The following is a 20,719-nucleotide window of genomic DNA, read 5'->3' on the forward strand; positions in this document are numbered from 1 at the left end:
CAGAGCTGTAGAAGATGACCAGAAATTCAAGAACCCACATAGCAAAGATAAAAGAAACTGAAATGTGGAGGCTTAAGATGAGTCTTAAAAAGACGAGTAATGTTTTGAATAACAAATAATTTATGCAAAATATGTTACAAAATCTAAGATGCTAAATAAATAAACAGTACAATGTATTCTGTTTTGACACTGTTTCCACTTAAAAGATAGTGAATGTAGATTAATTTGTTAACAGTATTTTGAAGTTATTCTTCATTATAGTTGCTTTATATTTTGTACAAACAGTTGAATTGTAATTTTAAATTTCAGTCTTCTGCTTTGAAGCTACATGAAAATACGGTGGGATAAACATTCAGAAAAATAGATTGTGGTTATATAATTTCTCTTTATTATAAAAAAGTTGCTTCACCATATGAAACTTTTCTCCTGTATTTTGGAAGGCTTCTGTTCCCTTTGATATTTCACCCAGTCAGTATGGAATACTATGTTTCTCAAATTTCTGTAATCTTTTATGATTACAAATTGAGGGTAGTGTTATAAAAGTAATTCTCATACAGTATTGAGAAGTCTTGAAGATTTAAAACCGATGAATGGGATATAAGAATGCTTCGATATTAAATGGTAGACAAATAAGCAATGTAGTAATTGTTAAAGACTTAATACTACATTTGTGGCTGAAGATTTTTTTTCTTAGCTAGATGCAACATGTTAAAGGACTATTAACCTTTACCATTTGGTCCAAATAGCTATAATTTCCAGCAAAGTAGAAGTTTCTTGCTTTTGAGTAACATTTTACAGTCTAGCACTAATATAACTTTGAGGGCTTATTTCTGTTGCCACATCTGTCAGCAACTGTCTTTGACAGAAGTGGGTTTTGGCCCTTGTATCTTTAAAATGAAATACAAATGCCTGGTTTGGCAGGCTATGCTTTCAGAGCAGATTTTGTGAAGACAGCTGCCTATTGAAGCCTCCTGTTCATGTTGTCTTGCAGAACAGCGGGGCTTTACAAAACTTCGTCAGTGTTGGTTAACAGTTGCATACATAAACTTTGTTGTTAAAATACATCTGTTCATCATTACATTTTTCTGATTTAAAATCAGGCTGTTTTTCAAGGCAACAGGCAAGTCTGAGGAAAACTGTGAATATAATTTTTTTTTTTTGATTTTCATTTATAAGAAAACTTGGCTATGTATTTCAAGAATTTCTTAGAAGTCTGAGTAGTTAAACCCTCCTTTTGGTTAATATATTACTTCTGGAACAAGTAGATAAAATTCTACACTTTAAACATGGTAAAAATGGTGCATATTCTGCAAAGGACAGAATTTTAGATTAAAGTTTTCTGGGCACAAAAGCAGTAACAAAATGATCCCTACAAAACAGAGTAACTGAATAACACAAGAAATAACTTTTGTTAATTTAAAACTTTAGAAACTGAAACTTGTAAGATGTAATTAAATTATGGTATTGTACATACCAGCTGTTCTTGGTAATTGAAACTTTACAATATGAAAAATACATTACATCTGTACAGTTTATACAGGTAGGTAGGATGAGTTTTGAAAAAAGATTCACTTCAAGGGTCATACTCTGAAGTCAAAAAATACTGCACAACTTAACTAATTACAAATTGTAGACTTGAAACAATTAATCTTTGTGGTTCTTTTTTAAATTGAACAGGGATCCTAGAATCCATATTATTATGTCTTGTCATTTCTGTCAGTAATGTTACATAGAATTTGGTTGCAGCCTCTGCTACGGGAAAAAAAATAAATCACCACTACCACCAAAAAAACCCCATCAGTTAAGCCAGCTGCTGACTGTGTTCCTTGATTCGTGCTGCTGTTGTTATTGTGCTCAGATCCAGATCAGTTTCTAGGTGTGTTTCCACTGTTTCTTCCCGGGCATTCGAGTCATAAGCCTTGTGAGCAAGCAGTTCATGATGTACTCCACAGTAACTTATCGTGGGCTGATCATAGGCAAGAAATGTTGACACATTCATAGCCAGCGGAATCTGGGGGAAAAACAAAGATGAAAATGAGCCAGTTGCCAAGGCATAATCCAAACCTTTTTGCAAGAATTTGATGTTAAGGAAACGAGCTATCTAAAAATACTGGCTAAAACCAAGCACAGTGCTGCATGTAAAAAAAAATTGTTTCCTTATACCTCTCCCTCTATTCCCTCCACCCCACCCAAACCCTGGTCTTTCCTAAGTTGTTGTAAGTCCAGCAACTACCATCTTTGATCTTTGTGGCATAGGACTACAAATGTGCTAGTGTGTGCGAGTGCTGTGAAGGAGTCAGGTTTGTATTAAGATGCGATTGAACTCCATCTTTAGAATATAATTAGCCTCTGATAAAATCAGTCTATCAGGGAGGAGAAAGAGTGACTCAGTTGGGGTTAAATGCAATATTTCAAATGAAATTTAAATGGATTTTGAAGTTTAAAAGTGTATCTTGCTTGAATGTATCAGTGTGTGCAATATCTTTGGTCTCCTGGGAAATACCCACAGATCAGCACATTTCCTATTGTAGCATAAACATGGAATCTAGCAGCCTGCAGTAAAAGAAGCACCGTGGTGGGTGGTAGCTTCATCCACCGTTAGGCTGTGATAGCTGGAAGCTTTTCTATTGTAGGTTTAGTTCAAATGCTTTAGGCTGAAAAGTTGCTAAATTATTTTTGACTGTTTTTTTGGGGGGTTTTGAACACGTTTCAGCATAGAATTATCTGCAATATGCTTTTGAATCATACATGAAACAAATGCAGACTTTGAATTGTATGTATTTCTACCTTTAGATGTATTCTTATATATATAAAGAGAATCAAACGGTGAAAAAAGTACTTGAGTAGAATGCAAAACCCTCTCCTGTAGGTAATTTTTGATATTCAGGCCTATTATAAAACTTGCCATATTCTTTCTTCTTACCTACTCCTCCTCTCTTATTGCATCTTTTTTTCCCTCCTTAACAGTGTAGCAGTGTATTCCCCACCCCCTTCTGTCTCTTTTTCCTGGGCAGGTCAGGATCTGACCATCTGCAGTGTTTTGTTCAGTGTAAGTATTTGGGAAGAAAACTTCTTAGATGCTCCAGTTCATACTACAGCTCATTTGTAAACATCACGAGAGGCTGCTACCAGCTGCTGTTTTACTGCTGTCTGGCTGTGCTGGATCACTTTGGGTCTCCCTGGTCATAGCTCTGGAACAGAGATGTCAACCCTTGTGGCATGGTAATTAGACAAGGAACATCCCTGTCTATATTTCCTGTGCATTTCTCTATTCCTGTTCTGAAAGTGGTAAATGTCTTGGGAAAAGCGCTCTCTCTATAAACCTCATCTTCCCCAGAGTTTTTATTTCTAATAATGTAAATCAGTAATAGCACAGCATTTGTGATGTCAGGTCTCATCTCTTTGACAGCAGTTCTAGAGTAAAAAACTCTGCATTGTTTCATTACTAGCGGTGTGTGAACTTCAGATTGTTTGGAGTTCAGGTTTAGATTAGGTGAGCATCCAAAAAGCCTAGGCTTATCTCAGATTTACAGTTCAGAAGCTTTAAAATTGCAATTACTATTCAGGGGAGCATCTGTTCTGCAAGCTGAATTTCATTGCATGGTATTAAATTTCTGTACAGTGCTGGGGAAAAAGAGTTCCACAACCTTATATCTTATCTGGTAGGGAAGTCTAAAACTTTAGACTTATTTTACATAGAAAATGCAGCTAAAAGGTTACAGTTACAAAGCTATGTAGAAAACCAGATTGTTTTAAAAAAAATCATTATGGTCAGTCCTGACAAGAATTTAATCCAGTGTCTGGGATGTAGATTTCACATTTGTGTTTTGATCCTCACTGGAACTTGAAAGGAAAAGATGCCACAGATTAAAAAGGAAGGTGCTGTGTGGGAGTGGTGTTTTTGGTTCCTATTTCTTTCTAGCAATTATGAAGGTCTGCAGGAAACAGATTATTTTATCCAGATTGCAGAAGTATATTTGCTACTAAACAGATGTAAACTGATTGGAGATGGGAATGCTTCTAGCTGCAGATGAGTATCTTGGCAGTTAGCAAAGATGGAAAGGTTCTAGCAAAGACATACAGAATTTATTAAGCTTCTGGTGTCGTGGCTGTGTTTTTTATCTGATTGCCTGACCTTGGCTTGGCTTTCATAAGGAAAAAAATTGCAATTTTTTTCTCAATTTATTGTATTTAGACTTACAGGCAATATTTTCAGCCTCAGGATTTTGGTATTTTGTAAAATTTAATGCATATGTGGTGTTCAAAGCTGCTGGGGGGATTTCATGACTAAGTCACAGAACCTTGGAAATGAAGGCTTGGAAACTGAAGTGATAAGGGCATACCCACAGATCTGCAGTCAAGAATGTAGGCATGGGAAAATATGATAGGGTAGAGGATCTCCATCTGTGAAGATGGCAGAGAGAGGGACCCGAAAAAATACAGGTCATGAACAGGAGGGAGGAATAAAAAAAAAACACAACGAAGTAAACCAGGCTCCACAGTGAAATATAGGAATAAAATGAACTGAAAGCTGGAAGTAATGAAGTGAAGGAGTCATAATACAGAGCTCTGAAAACGTAGGAATGTCATTACAACACAGGCATGGGAATATAATGTGTCAGTATATGGTTATATGTTTCGGATGTACATCAGCATATTCATGTTTCATATCGAAGTTAGTGGAGGTTTGCTATCGGCTTCAGTAAGTAAATAAATAATTGTAACAAACCCTTGTAAAATCATACAGGTTTTATTGGCATGAGTCAAAATTAAAGCCTTATTCATGACCACTGTGAAAATGGCTATTATTTCATGTAAAACTCCAACCTGGTACTTTTTCATTCACTGTTTTTTTTTTTGTGTGATTTTTTTTTTTTATCATATTATTTAAATTTATTGGTGGTTAAATTTTTAGTACTACTATTTTTGAATTCCTCAGCATGTAAAATGAAAAGGCTTTAGAGGAATAAAACACCTTGGGTTTATTAGATAGGGAATAGAATATAATAAATTATAATTAACATGTTTAGGAAACCTTACCTAAATTGTCTCTTCCATGAATCTTAACAACCTGATTTCAGTCTTTGAATTGCAAAGTGAAGGCCATTTCTGTCTTCATTTGGGAACCTCCAGAAATCCTAGTTTCTCTCCTATTTCTCATACCTGTGAACCTCATTATTGAATGCTGTCCTCAGCAAAGCATCACTGAACTCTTTGTAATGATATTTACTATTCACTATTTCCCCGTTGTCTTTAGTTTTCTGTAAATATCCATTTCCCAACACCTTGCTCACTTGCAGATGAGTTGTCACATTGTACATTGTTTTTCCACCTCCACTTTCACAGCCCCCTCTTAACGTCCCAACTTGCCTAATCCAAAGGTCCATTAGGACCTTGTCTTCAGCATGGTTAGAAGCATTTACTCTTTTCCTATATTTCTAATCTGTGCATCATCTATCTTGAGCCATGCTTTTATCTTCCATTTCTACCTTGCACAAAAGGCTGTAGGCACAGTTGCCAAGATTTTCCTGTCTACCTACCTTCCGTACGGTCCTCTCTAGGTGCCTTTCTGTTTTCATATAAAACATTACAGGGGACTGTAATGCCTATCTGAGATTTTACCACACACCCTTCCTAACATTTTACTCTGTTTTCTTTGTCCTGTTTTTCCTCTCAAAGGGGGAGTGATTTTTCCCAAATCGTTTTCCTTTGCCCTCTAACACTAATATTTCACTAAAAGGAGTGTATTAACTTTTTTTGGCCTATAAGATGCGGAGAAAATGCTATTTAATAATGTAACTCAAAAAGTCATGTTCCAGTGCTGGTGGACTATAGCAGGGTTGTGAATTGTTGGACTCAAGTGTTAGAAGCTGTTGCAGCTACTGCTGGAGAAAGAAAACCAGCTGAATATGCACACCAAGCACAGGGTAATAGCCTGGCAGTTTCTTAGTTGTCCCTGTTTTCTTCCAATAACCTGGGCAGGTCTTAGAGTATTTGAAGTACTGGCAGGGTCCTGCTTTCTCAGTAGTTACACAAGAACTAACCAGAATATTCATTCAGACTTCTTAGAGGGCTTCTCCTGGAAGCTGAGCCCCTGTTACCTAAGGAGTCTTACACCAGGGCAGCACCAAGATTGTCCTGTACCTTCCTTTCACTGTCTCCTGCCCCTGCACACCTGCATTTAAATCCTCTCTGTGATTTAGGCATATATTGCATTTGACAAGTCCCTTATTTTATCTCTTAAGTAGCATATGCAGTGGCTTTCTGTGAAAACCCTAGAGCTGTCTGGTATGTGTTGTTATGGAAAGAGCCAATTGCTTTCACCGTCTGCTTCTTCAAGCAAGTATTTACTTAAAAGTGTTGTGCCATGAAACAAGGGGAGAAAATGAAACTCAAGCTTCTGTTAAAGGCATAGATAAACCTGTTAAAGCCAATTTGGGAGAGTCATGGTTTCACAGTTAGATCCTCCTAGCTCCTCTGACAAAATGTACCTCAGCTGGGGGGAATGTTAGCAGAAGTTCCTTCTTGGTGGTGGTGCTTGCATATGCTGTGAAGGGGCCTTCCTGTGAAGCAACTTCTGGTCCCTTTAAAGAGCTGACAATGGATGCCTGCAGAACTGCTAGTCACTTTTAAACATCTTGGCTTTCTTTAAAGTAGAAATAATTTATACATTCTTAAGTGGTTGTTCTTTAGAACTTGCATCTGCATACATCAACCTTTCAAAGCCCAGGCTCTAAAGGCCTGGGAAAGGGCAGCTGTTGTTAGATCAACTGGTCAGAACTTCGGCAAGAAATGTCACGAGGCATCGGCATTAACTCGGCCGGCTTTACTTGTGAGTGGCAGGGAGGAGTTGCGCCAGTGAAGGAAACGCAAAGGGAGAAGGTATTTGCAAGTTTTTTTTGCTTCTCTCAAAATTAATTCCAACTCAGTTCAGGCTGTAATTAAAAACCTATGGAAAGTGCAAAATGGTCATAATAGTTTTCATCAAATAGCAAGTTTGTTGTTCACACAGACGTTAAGTTAATGCCCCCTCAGTGAGGAAGGCATTAACCCAAGGCATTAAGTGTTTTCAATTCAAGGGCAGTTCTCTCCCAATGTTGTATATACTTCCAATATACTGTCTGTTTTTCAAAAACGCTTGCTTTTGCTATAATTTCCTTCTCTGCACTAAATCTGGGCAATAAAGTCCAGTAGTAATATGCTTCGTGTGCTCTGCTTGGGTTTGGTAGTCTTTCTATTCCAACTTGTCAGTCTTTGGTTACCTAACTTGGGGTCCCACATGGTGGGAAATAATGCAGCAGAATTCAAACACGTATAGCTACATGTATGCATCTGTTTTGTACCCAATCTCCTCTGTCATGCTAGATCAAACACGTGAAGTAACTGTACTTCCATCAGAGAAAGACAAGAATGAGGAAGCAAAGGACAGATGGGAAGTCTGTATCACTGTATCTATCTGTATTTCAAGCTTTTTGAACCATGCATTCAGTCACACTGAACATGAGGACCAGTTGTCTCCATGGCAATAGAAGAACCATATTATTTCAAACCTCCTATTGAAATAGCTGCTGTTTGCAGGCTTTACTTGCAGTGCTTGTGGTTGAATGCCCTGCATTTACACTGATACGGATAAAATAAAATAAAACCAACAACCGCACAGCAAAAAAAACAACAAAACACAGCACCAGAAAGAAAACTTCAGAAAGCACATGAATAGAATTACAGTCTACCAGTAGTATTTTGTTACCCGTTCAATGTTTAACATGAATTTTTAGTAATTTATGTTGCAGCATATTCCCAGGGAGAGGAGAATGATGATGGAAATAAAATATAAAAATCACCTTGAAAACAATGGTTGTTACTTTAAAGCTTTGTGTTGAATGTTTGATATGTAAAGGGAAGGCTGTTGGTGATTTTTGTTGGGATCGGAGAGGGTACAGGGTTCCCTCTGTTGGGTTCCATGAGAAAGCATGACAATTTTTGCTAGTCCTGCCAATGTGTATTTGGTATCTTAAAGTAGAAAGAATCAGAAAAAATAACCAGCAAGCTGAATATACGAGTTTCAAAAATGACCTTTACCAGTTTTTGAAGTGCCAAAACGAACAGTTGATAACAGCTGCTGTAGAGTTTGGCCCCTTTCTTTCTATTTTAAGGTAGTAGTAGAAGGTTGGAAAAAGGAAGACCAACTAACGAGGTTTTATTTTTTATTCTAATTCAGTTCATTAGGGTTCAGAATAAGAAATAGTTTGTGGTTTCCTAGTTGCTGGATGTTCTGTCTTGCATGTTGTGAATTTTCTCAAAATTTGAACAGGGTGACATTTGCTTCATCTCTTTCCTTCCTGCAAAGAAAGTGACATTCGTGGGACGTGAACAACTTGAGACTTGATTAGCTTTAATTGCTCGCTTGGCTTTGAAAGCAATATGTACTAAATTTGATTTTAGTTAGACATTAATGTTAGCTGTTAATTTTCAAAAATGGATATGTTCTAAATATTAGCCTACCTGACAAGGCAAATAGCCGCACTGCATTTTTGAGGCTTTTTCTTTATTTGTTTGTTCTTTTGCTTTAATCCCCATCAGTAGCAGACTTATTATTTTTAGTTTTTAAATAACAATCCTTCAACATCTCCTGGAGAACATAGAATTAGGGAGTAGGTTTCAGAGTGTGTGATTATGAATAAAAATGTATCCTTTCACTTGATGCATGGACTGAAATATGCTTCATGATATTTAATAATTAAGTGTATATTGTCCTAAATTACTTCTAAAAATGTTAATACAATTAGATCCAGCTCTCTTAATCTCTAACCGTTTTAGCTTTTTGATTTGTTTTTAATTTGTATAGAAAACTTGGTAGTTATTGATAGGGTCTGTTGAAAGCATAATTACTGAACTATTTCAAAAAGACAGCTCTGAACTTTGTGGGACTAAAAATAAATCAACACAGATAAAGCTTTTACTTTAGATGCTGGATAAATTATGGATTCAGTTCAAAGTAATTGATAGCAAGCATTTGTTACATATAGAAAAAAAAAAATATTTTTGTTTTAGTAAAATTAGCTGCACTTAGAGAATCTGACCATCATACTGTATTTCACTTACAATTTGTAAGTTAACAGTAGTTAGACAATCTTAAAAAAGGAAGAATTTTCATGAATAAAAACATGTGAAGAAGACAGCTTTAAAAAATAAATAATATATTTTGTAAGGAAAGCTGAAGGAAAATAAATTTGCAAGCCACCCATATGTAGGTAAGCGTGTCTGTATGATACACATTAGCTTGTGATTCTTGAGGATGAGGTTAAAGGAGGTCGGTGCAGCTCTTTCCCTTCTCTGAAATTTCCAGAACACTAAAAAGAAAATTAGATGCTCTTGTTAGAGGGAAAGGAAGCTGAATGAAAGGAACCAACAAGCTGGTCTGAGATTCATTCTGTTTATATTACACTTTTTTTGTGTGTGTGTATTTTTTGTAAAATAACAACAAAACAAGCAAGCAAAAACCCATAGTATGATAAAGTTGAGGAAACAATGTGTTACAATTAAGTTTTTGAAAATGTTTGCAAGCCAGGCTTAGTTAAACTTTAGTGTGCCTGTAGTGAACAGTTAGAGAATTAATTAAATACCCTAGGGCCTGGTCATGGAGGAGGTCTTGCAGAAACCAAAGGGAAGAGTTTTTGTTTAGGAGAGCTCTGTGGAGAGAAAGGTCTGCGTGTGGTATTCTGTGGTATTTCTCTTAATGAGCAAAAATCGCTGAAGAGCAGCTGTATCTAAGCAGTTACAGCACAGACTACAGCTATATTTACACATTTTCATTAAGCGTGATTGTTATGGTTGATAGTTGGACTCTTTATAAGGCAGAAATATTTTTTTTCAAGGGCCCCATTCTTCAAAGGTTACGTTCTCATATACTGGATAGGCTTGTGTAGAGTATGATTAATGTCATCTAATTTTCTTTATTCTTCTCTAATTATTTTAATGTAACGAGCAATTTTAATATCCCCTTAGTGCTGTGACAGGCAATCTCATTACTTTTCATCAGGCTTGTTTGCAGAGAAATTAAACAGCAGCAGAAATACATAAGACCAAAGAAACCAGAAGATGAAATATTCAGAGCAAGGAGTCAGATGCCGAAGAAGTCATAAACCAACCTTAAGAATAGGATATTTTCGTTAATACAATCTTTAGCTTATTGTTTACTTCTTGAAGATGAGTTACTAATCTTACTTGAGGAAAAGCTGAAGTTCTTACAGCTCTAACAGGAAATAATCAGGAAACTTGGTAATAGTGAAGATGCAAATGTATTCCTCTTTCTTCTTTACCCTTTCTCTCTCTTTCCACCATTATCTCTCAACAATTACCCCTTTTTTACTTCTCATTTGAAAGTTTTCTCTCTTTTTCCCTCTTGAAGAGGGAACATCCTTATTACCCATATTTTGTATAACCTCTCCCATCTTCCTGTTACATTGTTGTTTGCTGCCACTAGTCTATTGTTTTATTCACCTTTGCTTTTCTTCATCTTCTTCTCTCTTGGGCTACCTTTTTAGTAAGGTGCCCTAATGCCCTCTTTCTGTAAGTGCCAACATATGTTTTCCTGACTACAGGAAAGGATCCAGGAAGGGCTGGTGGTGCAGAAACTAAGTCACAGCGAAACCACTAATTGCTGTTTTATATTTTGAGTGTGAACTGTTAGCCTTGAAATTTAAACAGTTTCATAGTGCCCAAAGTCTGATTGTGCCAACTGTTGCATGCAGTTGCAACTGGCCTATTAGACTGAACTGATGCGACATCCATGTTGTTATTCTTGTGTTTGTATAAATTGGAGTTGTTGTGAGCTAAAAGATGTTGGGTCAAAAGCTCTGATGGGAAGAGAACTTGCACTGCTACTGAGAGCAATGAAGAAACCTTATTTACTCTCCCAGTTTGGTTTCTCTCTCTCAGCTGATTTTCAGTAATACTGAGCCATTCAGTGTTCGGTGATATGAACTCATGAATATATCTAGTTAGTGAAATCTCAAGTCTCAGGTCCTTTAGGAGGTGTGCAAGAAAGGTTGAAACTAGCAAACAAAACAGAAGCAGCCAAGCAGCACCTTACCCTTCTCTGATGCCACTTTGTACTGCTTATTGTTTTCTGAGGCAATTCTGGTCAGTGCTTGAGGCTGGTCAAAGCATACTGGAAAATGTCTCTTCAGATGTAGGAAACTGCTTATGAAAAATCATTGTGTTAACTGTGGGTCTTTGATCTGTGATACGAATTCCTCTTTGTACATCTTAACCAGAGCAGTGTTCCCTGCTGCACGGTATTCTCAAATTAATAAATAAAATTAAAAGTTATAACTTAAATTCATAGCTTGCATCAGCTTATGATATGAGAAATAGTATTTCAGTGACTAATCCAGATTTACCTGTCAGAGACAGAAGACCCATACTGAGACTGCTTTAATCCTTTCAGTAATTGTTTGATTCCAAAGTCTCTGCAAGTACCTGCCTCAAATCCAAATAATGTCTTCAAGTGCTGAGCTTGGTGTGATCCTTACATTCTTTGGAAGATGCAGGTTGCTTTGGGATTCAGACATTTGTTGACTCTTAAATGGTTTGTTTATTGTAAGAAGTGTTTTATTTTAAAAATGTTGTGTAGTATGTAACACCTGTATTCTCAGTGGAAAAGTTAGTACATACAGCACAGAATTACAGAATTCCCATCCTACCTGTCTTCCCTTTTCCCCTCCAAACACATACTTGTGTGTTTTCTTATATGCCCAATAGAAGGCTAGGCTTTTGTTTCTGTTGTTATTGCTCTTAGGTAGCTTTGCTTTGCTGAAAAAGAAGGAGCTAGGAGCAACTTGCTTGGTTGCAAAGAAGTTAATGCTGTCAGTGGTGATGTGCAGCCGTGCATTAGGGTCGGCTAATGCCAGGGCATCGCAAAAAGTTGAGGGGGCGATAACAAGGTGTATACAGGTCATGAAAAAAGACAGCTATTATGGAAGAGTCCTTGTTCTGGGAGGTTGGATCATGTTGCCCAACGATACTTTACAAGTGAGGAGTGGAAAGAATTGGATCATCATCTGTCTATTCAAAGAACAACTAAAACAGGCAAAATACTGCTTCTCCATATAGTTACTGTTATACTTTAGTTAAATAGCCAGCACATTGCTCTTTTCAAATTGTTTGAACAAAGGCATCCTCGTGTATCTTAAAAAACCTTTTGAATGGTGCCAAAAAGCTAGTGAATTTTGGCAGAGGCTGTCCCTGAAGGGAATGAAGTCCTCTTTCTTTGTTACTGGTAGGCAAATTGATGGACCCGCTCAGAGAGACTTCCTAAAGGGTATTGGGAAAAACAACCCAAAACACAGAAGTTAAACCAAAAGTAGGATTTCTACCTGGCAACATATGTTAATAGAATTTAATACATGCTTTAAAAATAGAGGAAAAATAATATTCAATATGCAAATAAATGCTGCTAACAGGCTCAGTTTTTAGAATTTACTATAAAATGAGCAGTGCTTTGTATATTTCTATAAAACACTGTAATTGCCTAAAACTGATTTGAGTGAAGTATTTACAGCTACATACATTAGTGAATAAGCTCTGTGTAATTATTTTAGTAAATTAAAGAAAGAGATGCTTTTTAAAAACAGAACAACTTTGTAATAGAATGCTGATATTGGATGCAGCTTAAAAACCAAGAGTTTTTTCAACATAAATCTGATGGATGCAGAGCATGGTGCATGTGATTCTTTTAGTTCTTAGTAACGGATCTTCAAAAGCTCACTGTGTTTACTTGACAAATACAAAATTGTTATTTTCTGATGTAATGGACAGTAGTAGCAATATAGTATTTGTTTTCTTTAATTAAGATATGCCCTTATATTATTTAGTATTTGTGCTAATGAAGCAATTTTCTTTTTTTAAGCTCCTTTCCCTCTGTGAGTGTGTTTAACCGGCCTTCATACCATATTTGTCACTGTATATTTGTGGAGAGAAAAAGCTTTGACATGTTCCCAAACAGTACATACTGGATTATTTATATGGATAAGAAGTATTAATATTTGCACTTGTAAAAATATTTATACCATTTGCATCAGTTGCACTGCTTCTAAGATATTTGTGTGGCACTCAGGTAGGCTGGATGTTTGTATATCTACCCGATTAAACAATTCTTCAAAGGAGGACTAAGAATTTTGCAGGCAGGAAAGCATTATTGAGCCAATTTAGTATCATTCTTCTAAAATCCAACACAAACACTCAAAGCATAAGATGGCATATTGCTGATAGCCGGGTTGTTCATCATCCTTTTCACTCTTAAATGCTGCAGTGGTTACTGTGGCAGATTTTAAGGAAAAATCCAGTAAGCAAGGCAGCATAGACAGTGTGCTGTAAGAGAAGTGCAGGCAAGGGACCAAAGCTGACTAGAGCAGTTAAAAAATATAAAATCCAGGAGAAAGTTGTCAGACCTTTTTGGTTCATTAAAGGTGACCTTAATTGCTGGCTTACATGGTTCATAGAATTGGGACTGGAATTTGGAGCAACTCTTCTGAGTAGCCCACTGTGGTAGTTTTCAAAAGCCATTAGGAGGCTACCCTGTTATCTCCGTACAGCTCTCTCCTTTATAGACCTCATCATGCAGACACTTGCCTAGGATGAATGTGGAAAATAGCTGGCACTGTCTGTATCTGGGTTAGTATTCCCCTTCACGATGTCTTTGTCAAGTGGACCTTAAAAACCCAACCTCCTGTTGACACCAGCAGTATTTGTAACGATGAAGTGTATTTCTTCTTCAAAGAAATCCTGAGCTAGTGAAAGAAATTTAGGATATTCATTTAGAGCCAATTAAGCCCAGACAGTTTGATCTTTCTTAGTAGTCAGTCATACAAATATGTTTACTTTCTCAGAGCAGCTGTTGAAAGATGCATCAATGTGTGCTTAATCTGCAGCGATTTTGGTTACCAGGTCCAAATGAATTCATGTGGCTATAATGAAAGAGGTGGCTTGCACTATTTTGCATATTGTGGGTAGGCAGATAATGGTTCTCTACAAGACATGATACCCGAGACGGTGGAACTCAGTTTGAGCTTAGCCGAACACAAAGAATGGGTGATGTGCTGCATTCCTAATGGACAAAAAGAAAGGGGCCTGAATATTTTTCAAACAAAGGAAAATAGTATGTAAAACACTAAAAGCAAAAACATAAGCCACACACCTATGCAAACAAAAAAACCCTAACAGCACACCCATTATTGTCTTGTTCTATGTATGTAATTCTGTATGAAAACTTCAAATGAAGTTACAAGAGATTTTTTTTTTTTTTTTCTGTTCAAATAGCTTATCTGCTATTCAAATAAACAAGAAAAGTCATTGGTAAATGAGACAAACTTCAGAGGGCTCTAGAACTGTGTGCAGTAAAAAAAACCAAACACATCCTCTTCTACTTCTAAGAAAGTCAGTTCTTCTAAGGAGGAATTCAGTAGAGCTCTACTGGATGTTCATCAGTCTGCTTGGCCTAGTGTCAGTATTTACTGCCTGACAGTGGTAGCAGGAGCACGACAAAGAGAAGACTGTGCTGGTAATAAACAGAATTAGCCTCTGTATTTGAGAAATATGAAGATGTGGTGTGCACCATGATTATTAATGGATGTATGCACATTTAAGATAAAATGATGCTAGTTTTCAAAATGTTAAGAAATGTGCCATTCTGAAGCCTGCGGGCTCTACCTGCATTATTTTTAGGCAGGTCCTGAAGATAGAATATGAGCTTCCACTTTGATGGAAATTCAACAGTGAGCAATTCTGGATACAGAATGAATTAGAATAGAAAATCACGTAGGGCTTTTGAAGATTTTCACAGCATTGATGTATTTTCATGATGAATTAGAATATTTTGTTCTAACTTCTCTTATTGCACTCTATATTAATAATTAAAATGTAGTTGTGATATTACAAATTTTCAAAATTGATTTTTGAAAATTTGATGAGTCTTAAATAGGCAATAACGTGTTAAAATCATAATAAGAACATGGTCTAATCTAAATGTTCTAGCATTTTTAACAAAATACTGTGGATAAAATTTCATTTCCTAAAAAATTCACGTTTTATTAATTGAAATTTTCTAATAGAGAAATCCATCCATGTAGTTCTGGACAATTCTGAATACCTTGGGCATAATTCCAAGGATTGATGCATTTGCTAAGGCCAGGTCGTGCCCTGAGCATGATGGTGTTTGCAGTGTGCTGCCACATCTTGTCTGAGACTTTAGATTTAGATCTAAAAGGCAATCTAGCAACAGCAGATTAAGTTACTAGTTGCAGTAATGCAATGTTTAGTGGCCCTTACTAATTAAAGGACTTAATTAAATTGTTCTGAGAGAATATAGGTCATCACTATGTCAGCTCTTCCTTATCATCTGGCTGCTGGAGCAAACCACTGATAGATACATTTTATGCACCAGTATATGGCATGCTTCCCCTTGCTGTCAGTTTCTTTATTTTTTTCTGGATCTGTCTTTTGGAGTATAGTAATAAAAAACAGGCGTGGACTTGTCTCATATGAAGGGCTCTGATGCCACCCGTTCTGTATTGGAAGTTCAAGGCAAAAGATGATGTGAGTAATGTGGCTTGATGTAATCATAAGCTACAATTTTAATGTTTATTTCCTGTAAACAAAGAAAAAGCAAAAGTCTCTGGAGCGTTGGTCTTCTGCATGGGGTTGGTAACAATAGATCACTAACAGCTTACTGGCTACTTGCATGACTTTGATTCAGAGTTCAAGCAGGGTTTTGCCAGTGACGGAAGAGTAGGGTTTTCCTGCATTTGTTCACTCACCGTGGAGTGCTCTTGTCATTGTGCAATCCTAGGCAGTAGAAGATTCCTTCTGAAAAACTGCTTTTGAATTTGAGGATGCCAACATGCATTTATACTGTTCCCTCTGAAAGTATGCCTAACTTGATCACCAGCCTAACGTGATCACCAGGGAATCCATCAGCTGTATTAAGTGCTGTTTGGATCTGGAAGCTTGGTGAGGTGGTGTTGAACTCGGCAGGAATGTAAGGTGGACATTTGCTCACAAAGCTGCTACAGTGTAGATAGCACTACATTTCACCTAAAGATTATGAATCTGCCTAAAGAAGGGCCTGCGTGCCTGAAAGCTGTTTTTCTTCAAAGTTACCAAGCTGCTCTAATAAATAATAATAATAAAAACAAATATTCTATGAATCTTCCTTGTGTAAAGGACATCAGCCATGGCCACAGAGCCCAAAGCCTGGCTGAAGGAGGAGGAAGATCCACTATGTCCTCAATAAAAGCAAGCCAAAAGGAAAGAGAACTCAGCTGTTCAGTGAGGCTGTCTTAGGAGATAGCCCTCGGACAACCTTTCTCAAGAAATGCCTATGGCCCCTACAGAGAGTATAGGTACCTGATAAATCTGTATCTATTGAGAGACCATTGTACGTTTCCACGGAGAATAGTCTTGGCTACCTTTACCACTTACAGCCCCCCTCTAAATCCATCTGCTTTGAAGACCTTAGCATAAAACTTGTGCTGCAAAAATTTGCATGAGAATGACCAACATGTAATTGATTTCTAATGCAGCCTTTTCATAATCTGGACCTGCATGCATACCAGATGGGCTGAAAACCTGACCAAATTTCACAATCAGTTTTCACAGGTAAACTCTAATTAAATGTACAAACAGAAATTTTAAATATTTGGACAGAATTTCTTTAGTGAGATTTTAGAATAAAGGAGAAATGTTTTACACAGCTTTGCATGACAGAGCAAAACATGCAAAACTTTGCATGTTTTCCCCTTTTTAAATAATAGTTTGCTATTTATCATTATATTCTTCTTCATAGTGTGCCTTGCACATTAAAAATGGATGAACAGAGAACTCATCAGATGAGCTAACCAAAGCCGCAGATGGCTAGTACAGAAATCTGCTAGTCTTTCAAATCTGTGTTGGACGATTCTGTATGAAGGGTGCTGCCTTGAAGCTGGAGGTAACTGATGTTAGCTGACATGGATCGTGTTTGGTTTTTACCAGTGGATTTTACGTTTGTACAGGAAAAATTTCTTTAACATTATGTATGTTAAGGAAGTATTTTATAAATCACACACAGAGGATTTGATTACAGGGAAACTAATGTAGATTTCATTGCTATTGTGATGGTTCATTCCTTTATGCACCAGGTCTGTACAGCCTGCTTCTGAATCAGGCTGCTGGCCTTGGTCATGTAGAAGTCTTTTAGAAGACTTCATGCCTCCATGGGGTCTTTGTGTTCCTGCCACACAGGCACATCCTCACTTGTAACCTGCCTTCCACAGAGCTGTCTGGGCAGCCACAGTCATTATCTGCGCTCTGGATCTGGCACAGATAGGAAATGGAACCGGAGGAGACAAAATGCTGCCCAGAAAAGATTACTTTTTCCTAGGACTTTTTCACAACTTGGTGAAAACCTATTAGTTTGGCCATCTGTTGAAAGAGAGGGGTGATAAAATAATTGAGTTGTCATGATTTCTGGAAGTTACGGCCAAATTATTGATTGTTGACATCAGGTGCACTAATACGAGATGTATGAATTTCCTCAATTAGTGAGGGCTCTCTTGAGAAGGAAGTTACTTTAAAATAAACTGCTGTACAGATTGATTTATTCTACAGTGATTGCCCAAGAAAATGCTCCTGGTTTACATTTAAACACAAGGTAGTTCTGGTAGTTTTCCTGTCTGTTAAAATAGTGCCTGGCATTTCCTCTGTCAGTGTTTTCACCATTCCCTCGGGTATCAAAGACATGCCATACATGAAGATGAACCCCTTGACAGAACAGTGAAATGCACTGATGAGACTTGTTGTCTGAAAAGGCTGAGCGAAGGCACTCTGCTCAAGGAAGTAAATCTCTTAGCCTACAGTCCAGTGAAAATGCTTGTAGTGGAGCTTCTACATTACAGAGTGTAGCACACTGTGGTACACAGCTGCTAACTTGAATCTCAGAAACAATATAGTCATGTTAGGTCTGTGTTGTAGGAGCGCTGCTAGCCCAGTGCCTTTTCACGTAATCACAAAATGACATCTTTCAAATCTTGGAACAGTGTGTGCTTAAAAACCTTTCTTACACAGAATACTCACTTGTGGTTTGGAAGTAAGAAAGGGAAATGATAACACGGTACTGAGTGGTACTGTTGGCTGGATGTTACTAAGAGAAAGGATGGACAAAATCTGTTGCAACCTATTCCAGAGATAAGAAGGCAACTTTGAAAGAGTTCAACAAGAAAAGGAGGAATAATTCATTTGAAATTGAAGTTTGTATTTGTAGATGTAGATGTACCACTCAATACCCTAAATATCCGTCCCTTTCAGTACATGCCCTCATTAAGTAAAATCCAACACAGAGCTTACAAAACATTCTTAAAAATTCATTTTCTGCAAAGTAGCCGTGCCCTTTGAATAAATGGCACGCAGATTATCTTTTTGTTTAGAGAGAAAAGCTTTAAGCAAAAAATGAGAAGGGTAGAAATTATTTGCCTTTTAGAGAAGCTATTGTTTTCCTGGGCTGACGGTTTGCATTAAATTGTAGATATGTTCATGTCTTTGTGACATGGTCTGTTTTAGTCCATATGAATTACACCCACAGCCTAATAGGGCTTTTGGTTTCTGGGGTTCTTCATGTCCTGTTCTTATTCAATTAGTATATGATGTGTTCATGTGTGGTTTTTGACTGAAAGAAAATGAGAGAAACAAACAAAAAACGTCCTTTAAGTGTTCTAGTCCCTATCCTTAATTTAACTGTTTTTTCTCTTCCTTTCTTTCCCTGAAGACGTTTGAGTCATGTGTGCTACTGCTTTATACACCTCTTTGCTTCCTTGCAGCAAACACAGTCTCTAGCATTTTTACTGCATGTGAGAAACCAGATTGCTATTCCTGCTGCATTTACTGTACTGCTTTCACCAATACTGCTCTGCTGCCCCCAAGGTCTGAATGACATTGATCTGATGCTCACAGCCTAGACATAAAGCCAGGGAGAGCTGTACACAAATCTCCTGGCCAGTACAAGAAAATCATTAACTCTTTCAGTTTGTTCAGGTAAGTAAAGGAACGTAATGAAATTTCAGCTTAGCCAAAATATGGGAAGCATGATAATATTGCTGGGGCAGGGTCTCCACAGAAACGCAACACAAATGCGTATGGCATAAGAAGGTTTTAGAAAGCTAAGTTTGTCTTGCTGTCTGATTGGAAAACAACTACTGCAGTGAGGGCAGTCATATTTGAGAGCCTTAATGCTAGGTTTGCTGAGCTATGGTAATCTTTCTCATTGTCAAGCTATATATCTTTAATTTCCTTGTTGAAAAGACCCTTCTGGAGAATCATCTCGATACTCTCCATCAGTGAAACAGTTTTCCTGATAAATATTGTATATTTCTTTTGAATCACAATATAATTTATTGATGTATCACTCCAGTGTTGTTTTCCTTGGTGAGGGGTCCTCTTAATTTCCCTGTTGTACTGTGAGCATAATATATTGAGTTCTGTGCAGCATTATGGTAGCTATTCAGATAGATGCTTTTTCATTTCCTTTTCTCTTCTACCTGAGCTAACATAGGATTGCTTCCTGTGTAGTTTTGCTTGTTAATGAGTCTCTCACCGGGCATCCATTTGTACGTGTTTGACACAGCACTTCATTTGCTTGTAAGAGCCCCATCACATGAGGACTGGCAGAGCTTTTTATGCCTCCATTTTATTTTGTAATCAGGAATATGCCTGCTCAGTGGATTGTTCTAGCAGCTAAAATATGTGCAAGAAATGTGTTTTTCCCTATTTTTTTTTTTGTGGAATCTTCTGCTTTGATGGGTAGAACTGGATGTCCTCTTTTTTTTTTTTTTTTTTTTTTTTTTTTTTTTTTTTTTAAGTGTTGGAGGATTATTAATACTCCTCAGCTGCCTCTCAAAATGTTTCTCTTCAATCAGGGCCAACTCTAACTTGATGGAACAGGTGGTTGCTTAACCAGCAAATTGCTTAACCTAAAACCCCAGCCAGGATGTACCTTCTTATAATTGAAAGACTCTTACTGCTCCTGCCAGCCATCCTTTCCCTTGCTCAGCATTGACCCGCCATTTCAGAGAGAATGTGCAACAGTAAAATAAGGAACATCTCTAATGCTAACCCTGTCTCATCCAAATCACCCAAATTTTTCTTGTAAGTATTATCAGACTGAGGTGCTGTAAGATTAGGTGGACCTGTTTTCCACGTCCTGGGAGAAAGTATTTATTTCTTTTGGAGATGATAATTTCTTCCCATTGTTACCATTGTTATACTGGGGGGGAACAACCCAACCTCGAAGATGCCCTCCTTGCTGAGGCAGGGAAGGGAAACAGGAATATCAGTGTGGGAAAGAGGTCATATGCATATATGATGTCCTTTTTATTCCTCAGTAATTTGAGGTTATATTTGAAATATCTAGGACACTTAATGTTAGTAAACAGCTACCAAAACAAAAAGCAACACAAAAAAAAGAGGTAGATAATTGTGAAGTGTTTTTTTTTTTTTTCTTTTTTTTTTTTAATATATATATAAGGCATTATTAACTTCTGGATGCTAGCGACTGTGTTACTTTCCAGTGAAACATTCTTCCATCAGCTGAGCAGGCAGACTGCTCCATTTACTATGTTATAATCCTGTACTAGCATGATTGTTACTTGTAGAAGCACAAACCTGATAGCTACAGGGTATTACAGGTTCT

General features: G+C 37.2%; 2 protein-coding genes across 3 annotated transcripts in view; one reads left to right on the forward strand and one right to left on the reverse strand.

Annotated features, from left to right (window-relative positions):
- Positions 1–20,719, forward strand: part of CTNNA3 (catenin alpha 3) — a 464,394-nt gene that overhangs the window by 122,655 nt on the left and 321,020 nt on the right. The window lies entirely within an intron of this gene.
- LRRTM3 (leucine rich repeat transmembrane neuronal 3) overlaps positions 1,802–20,719 on the reverse strand; it is a gene marked incomplete at both ends in the record, with an annotated part of 82,745 nt that continues 63,827 nt past the window's right edge. The window contains one exon of the mRNA XM_082765469.1: positions 1,802–2,011. Coding sequence (XP_082621595.1) covers positions 1,802–2,011 — 210 coding nt within the window. The remainder of the gene's footprint in view (positions 2,012–20,719) is intronic.

The sequence above is a fragment of the Aythya marila genome (genome assembly GCF_965140915.1).
Source record: "Aythya marila genome assembly, chromosome: 7".
Taxonomy (NCBI): domain Eukaryota; kingdom Metazoa; phylum Chordata; class Aves; order Anseriformes; family Anatidae; genus Aythya; species Aythya marila.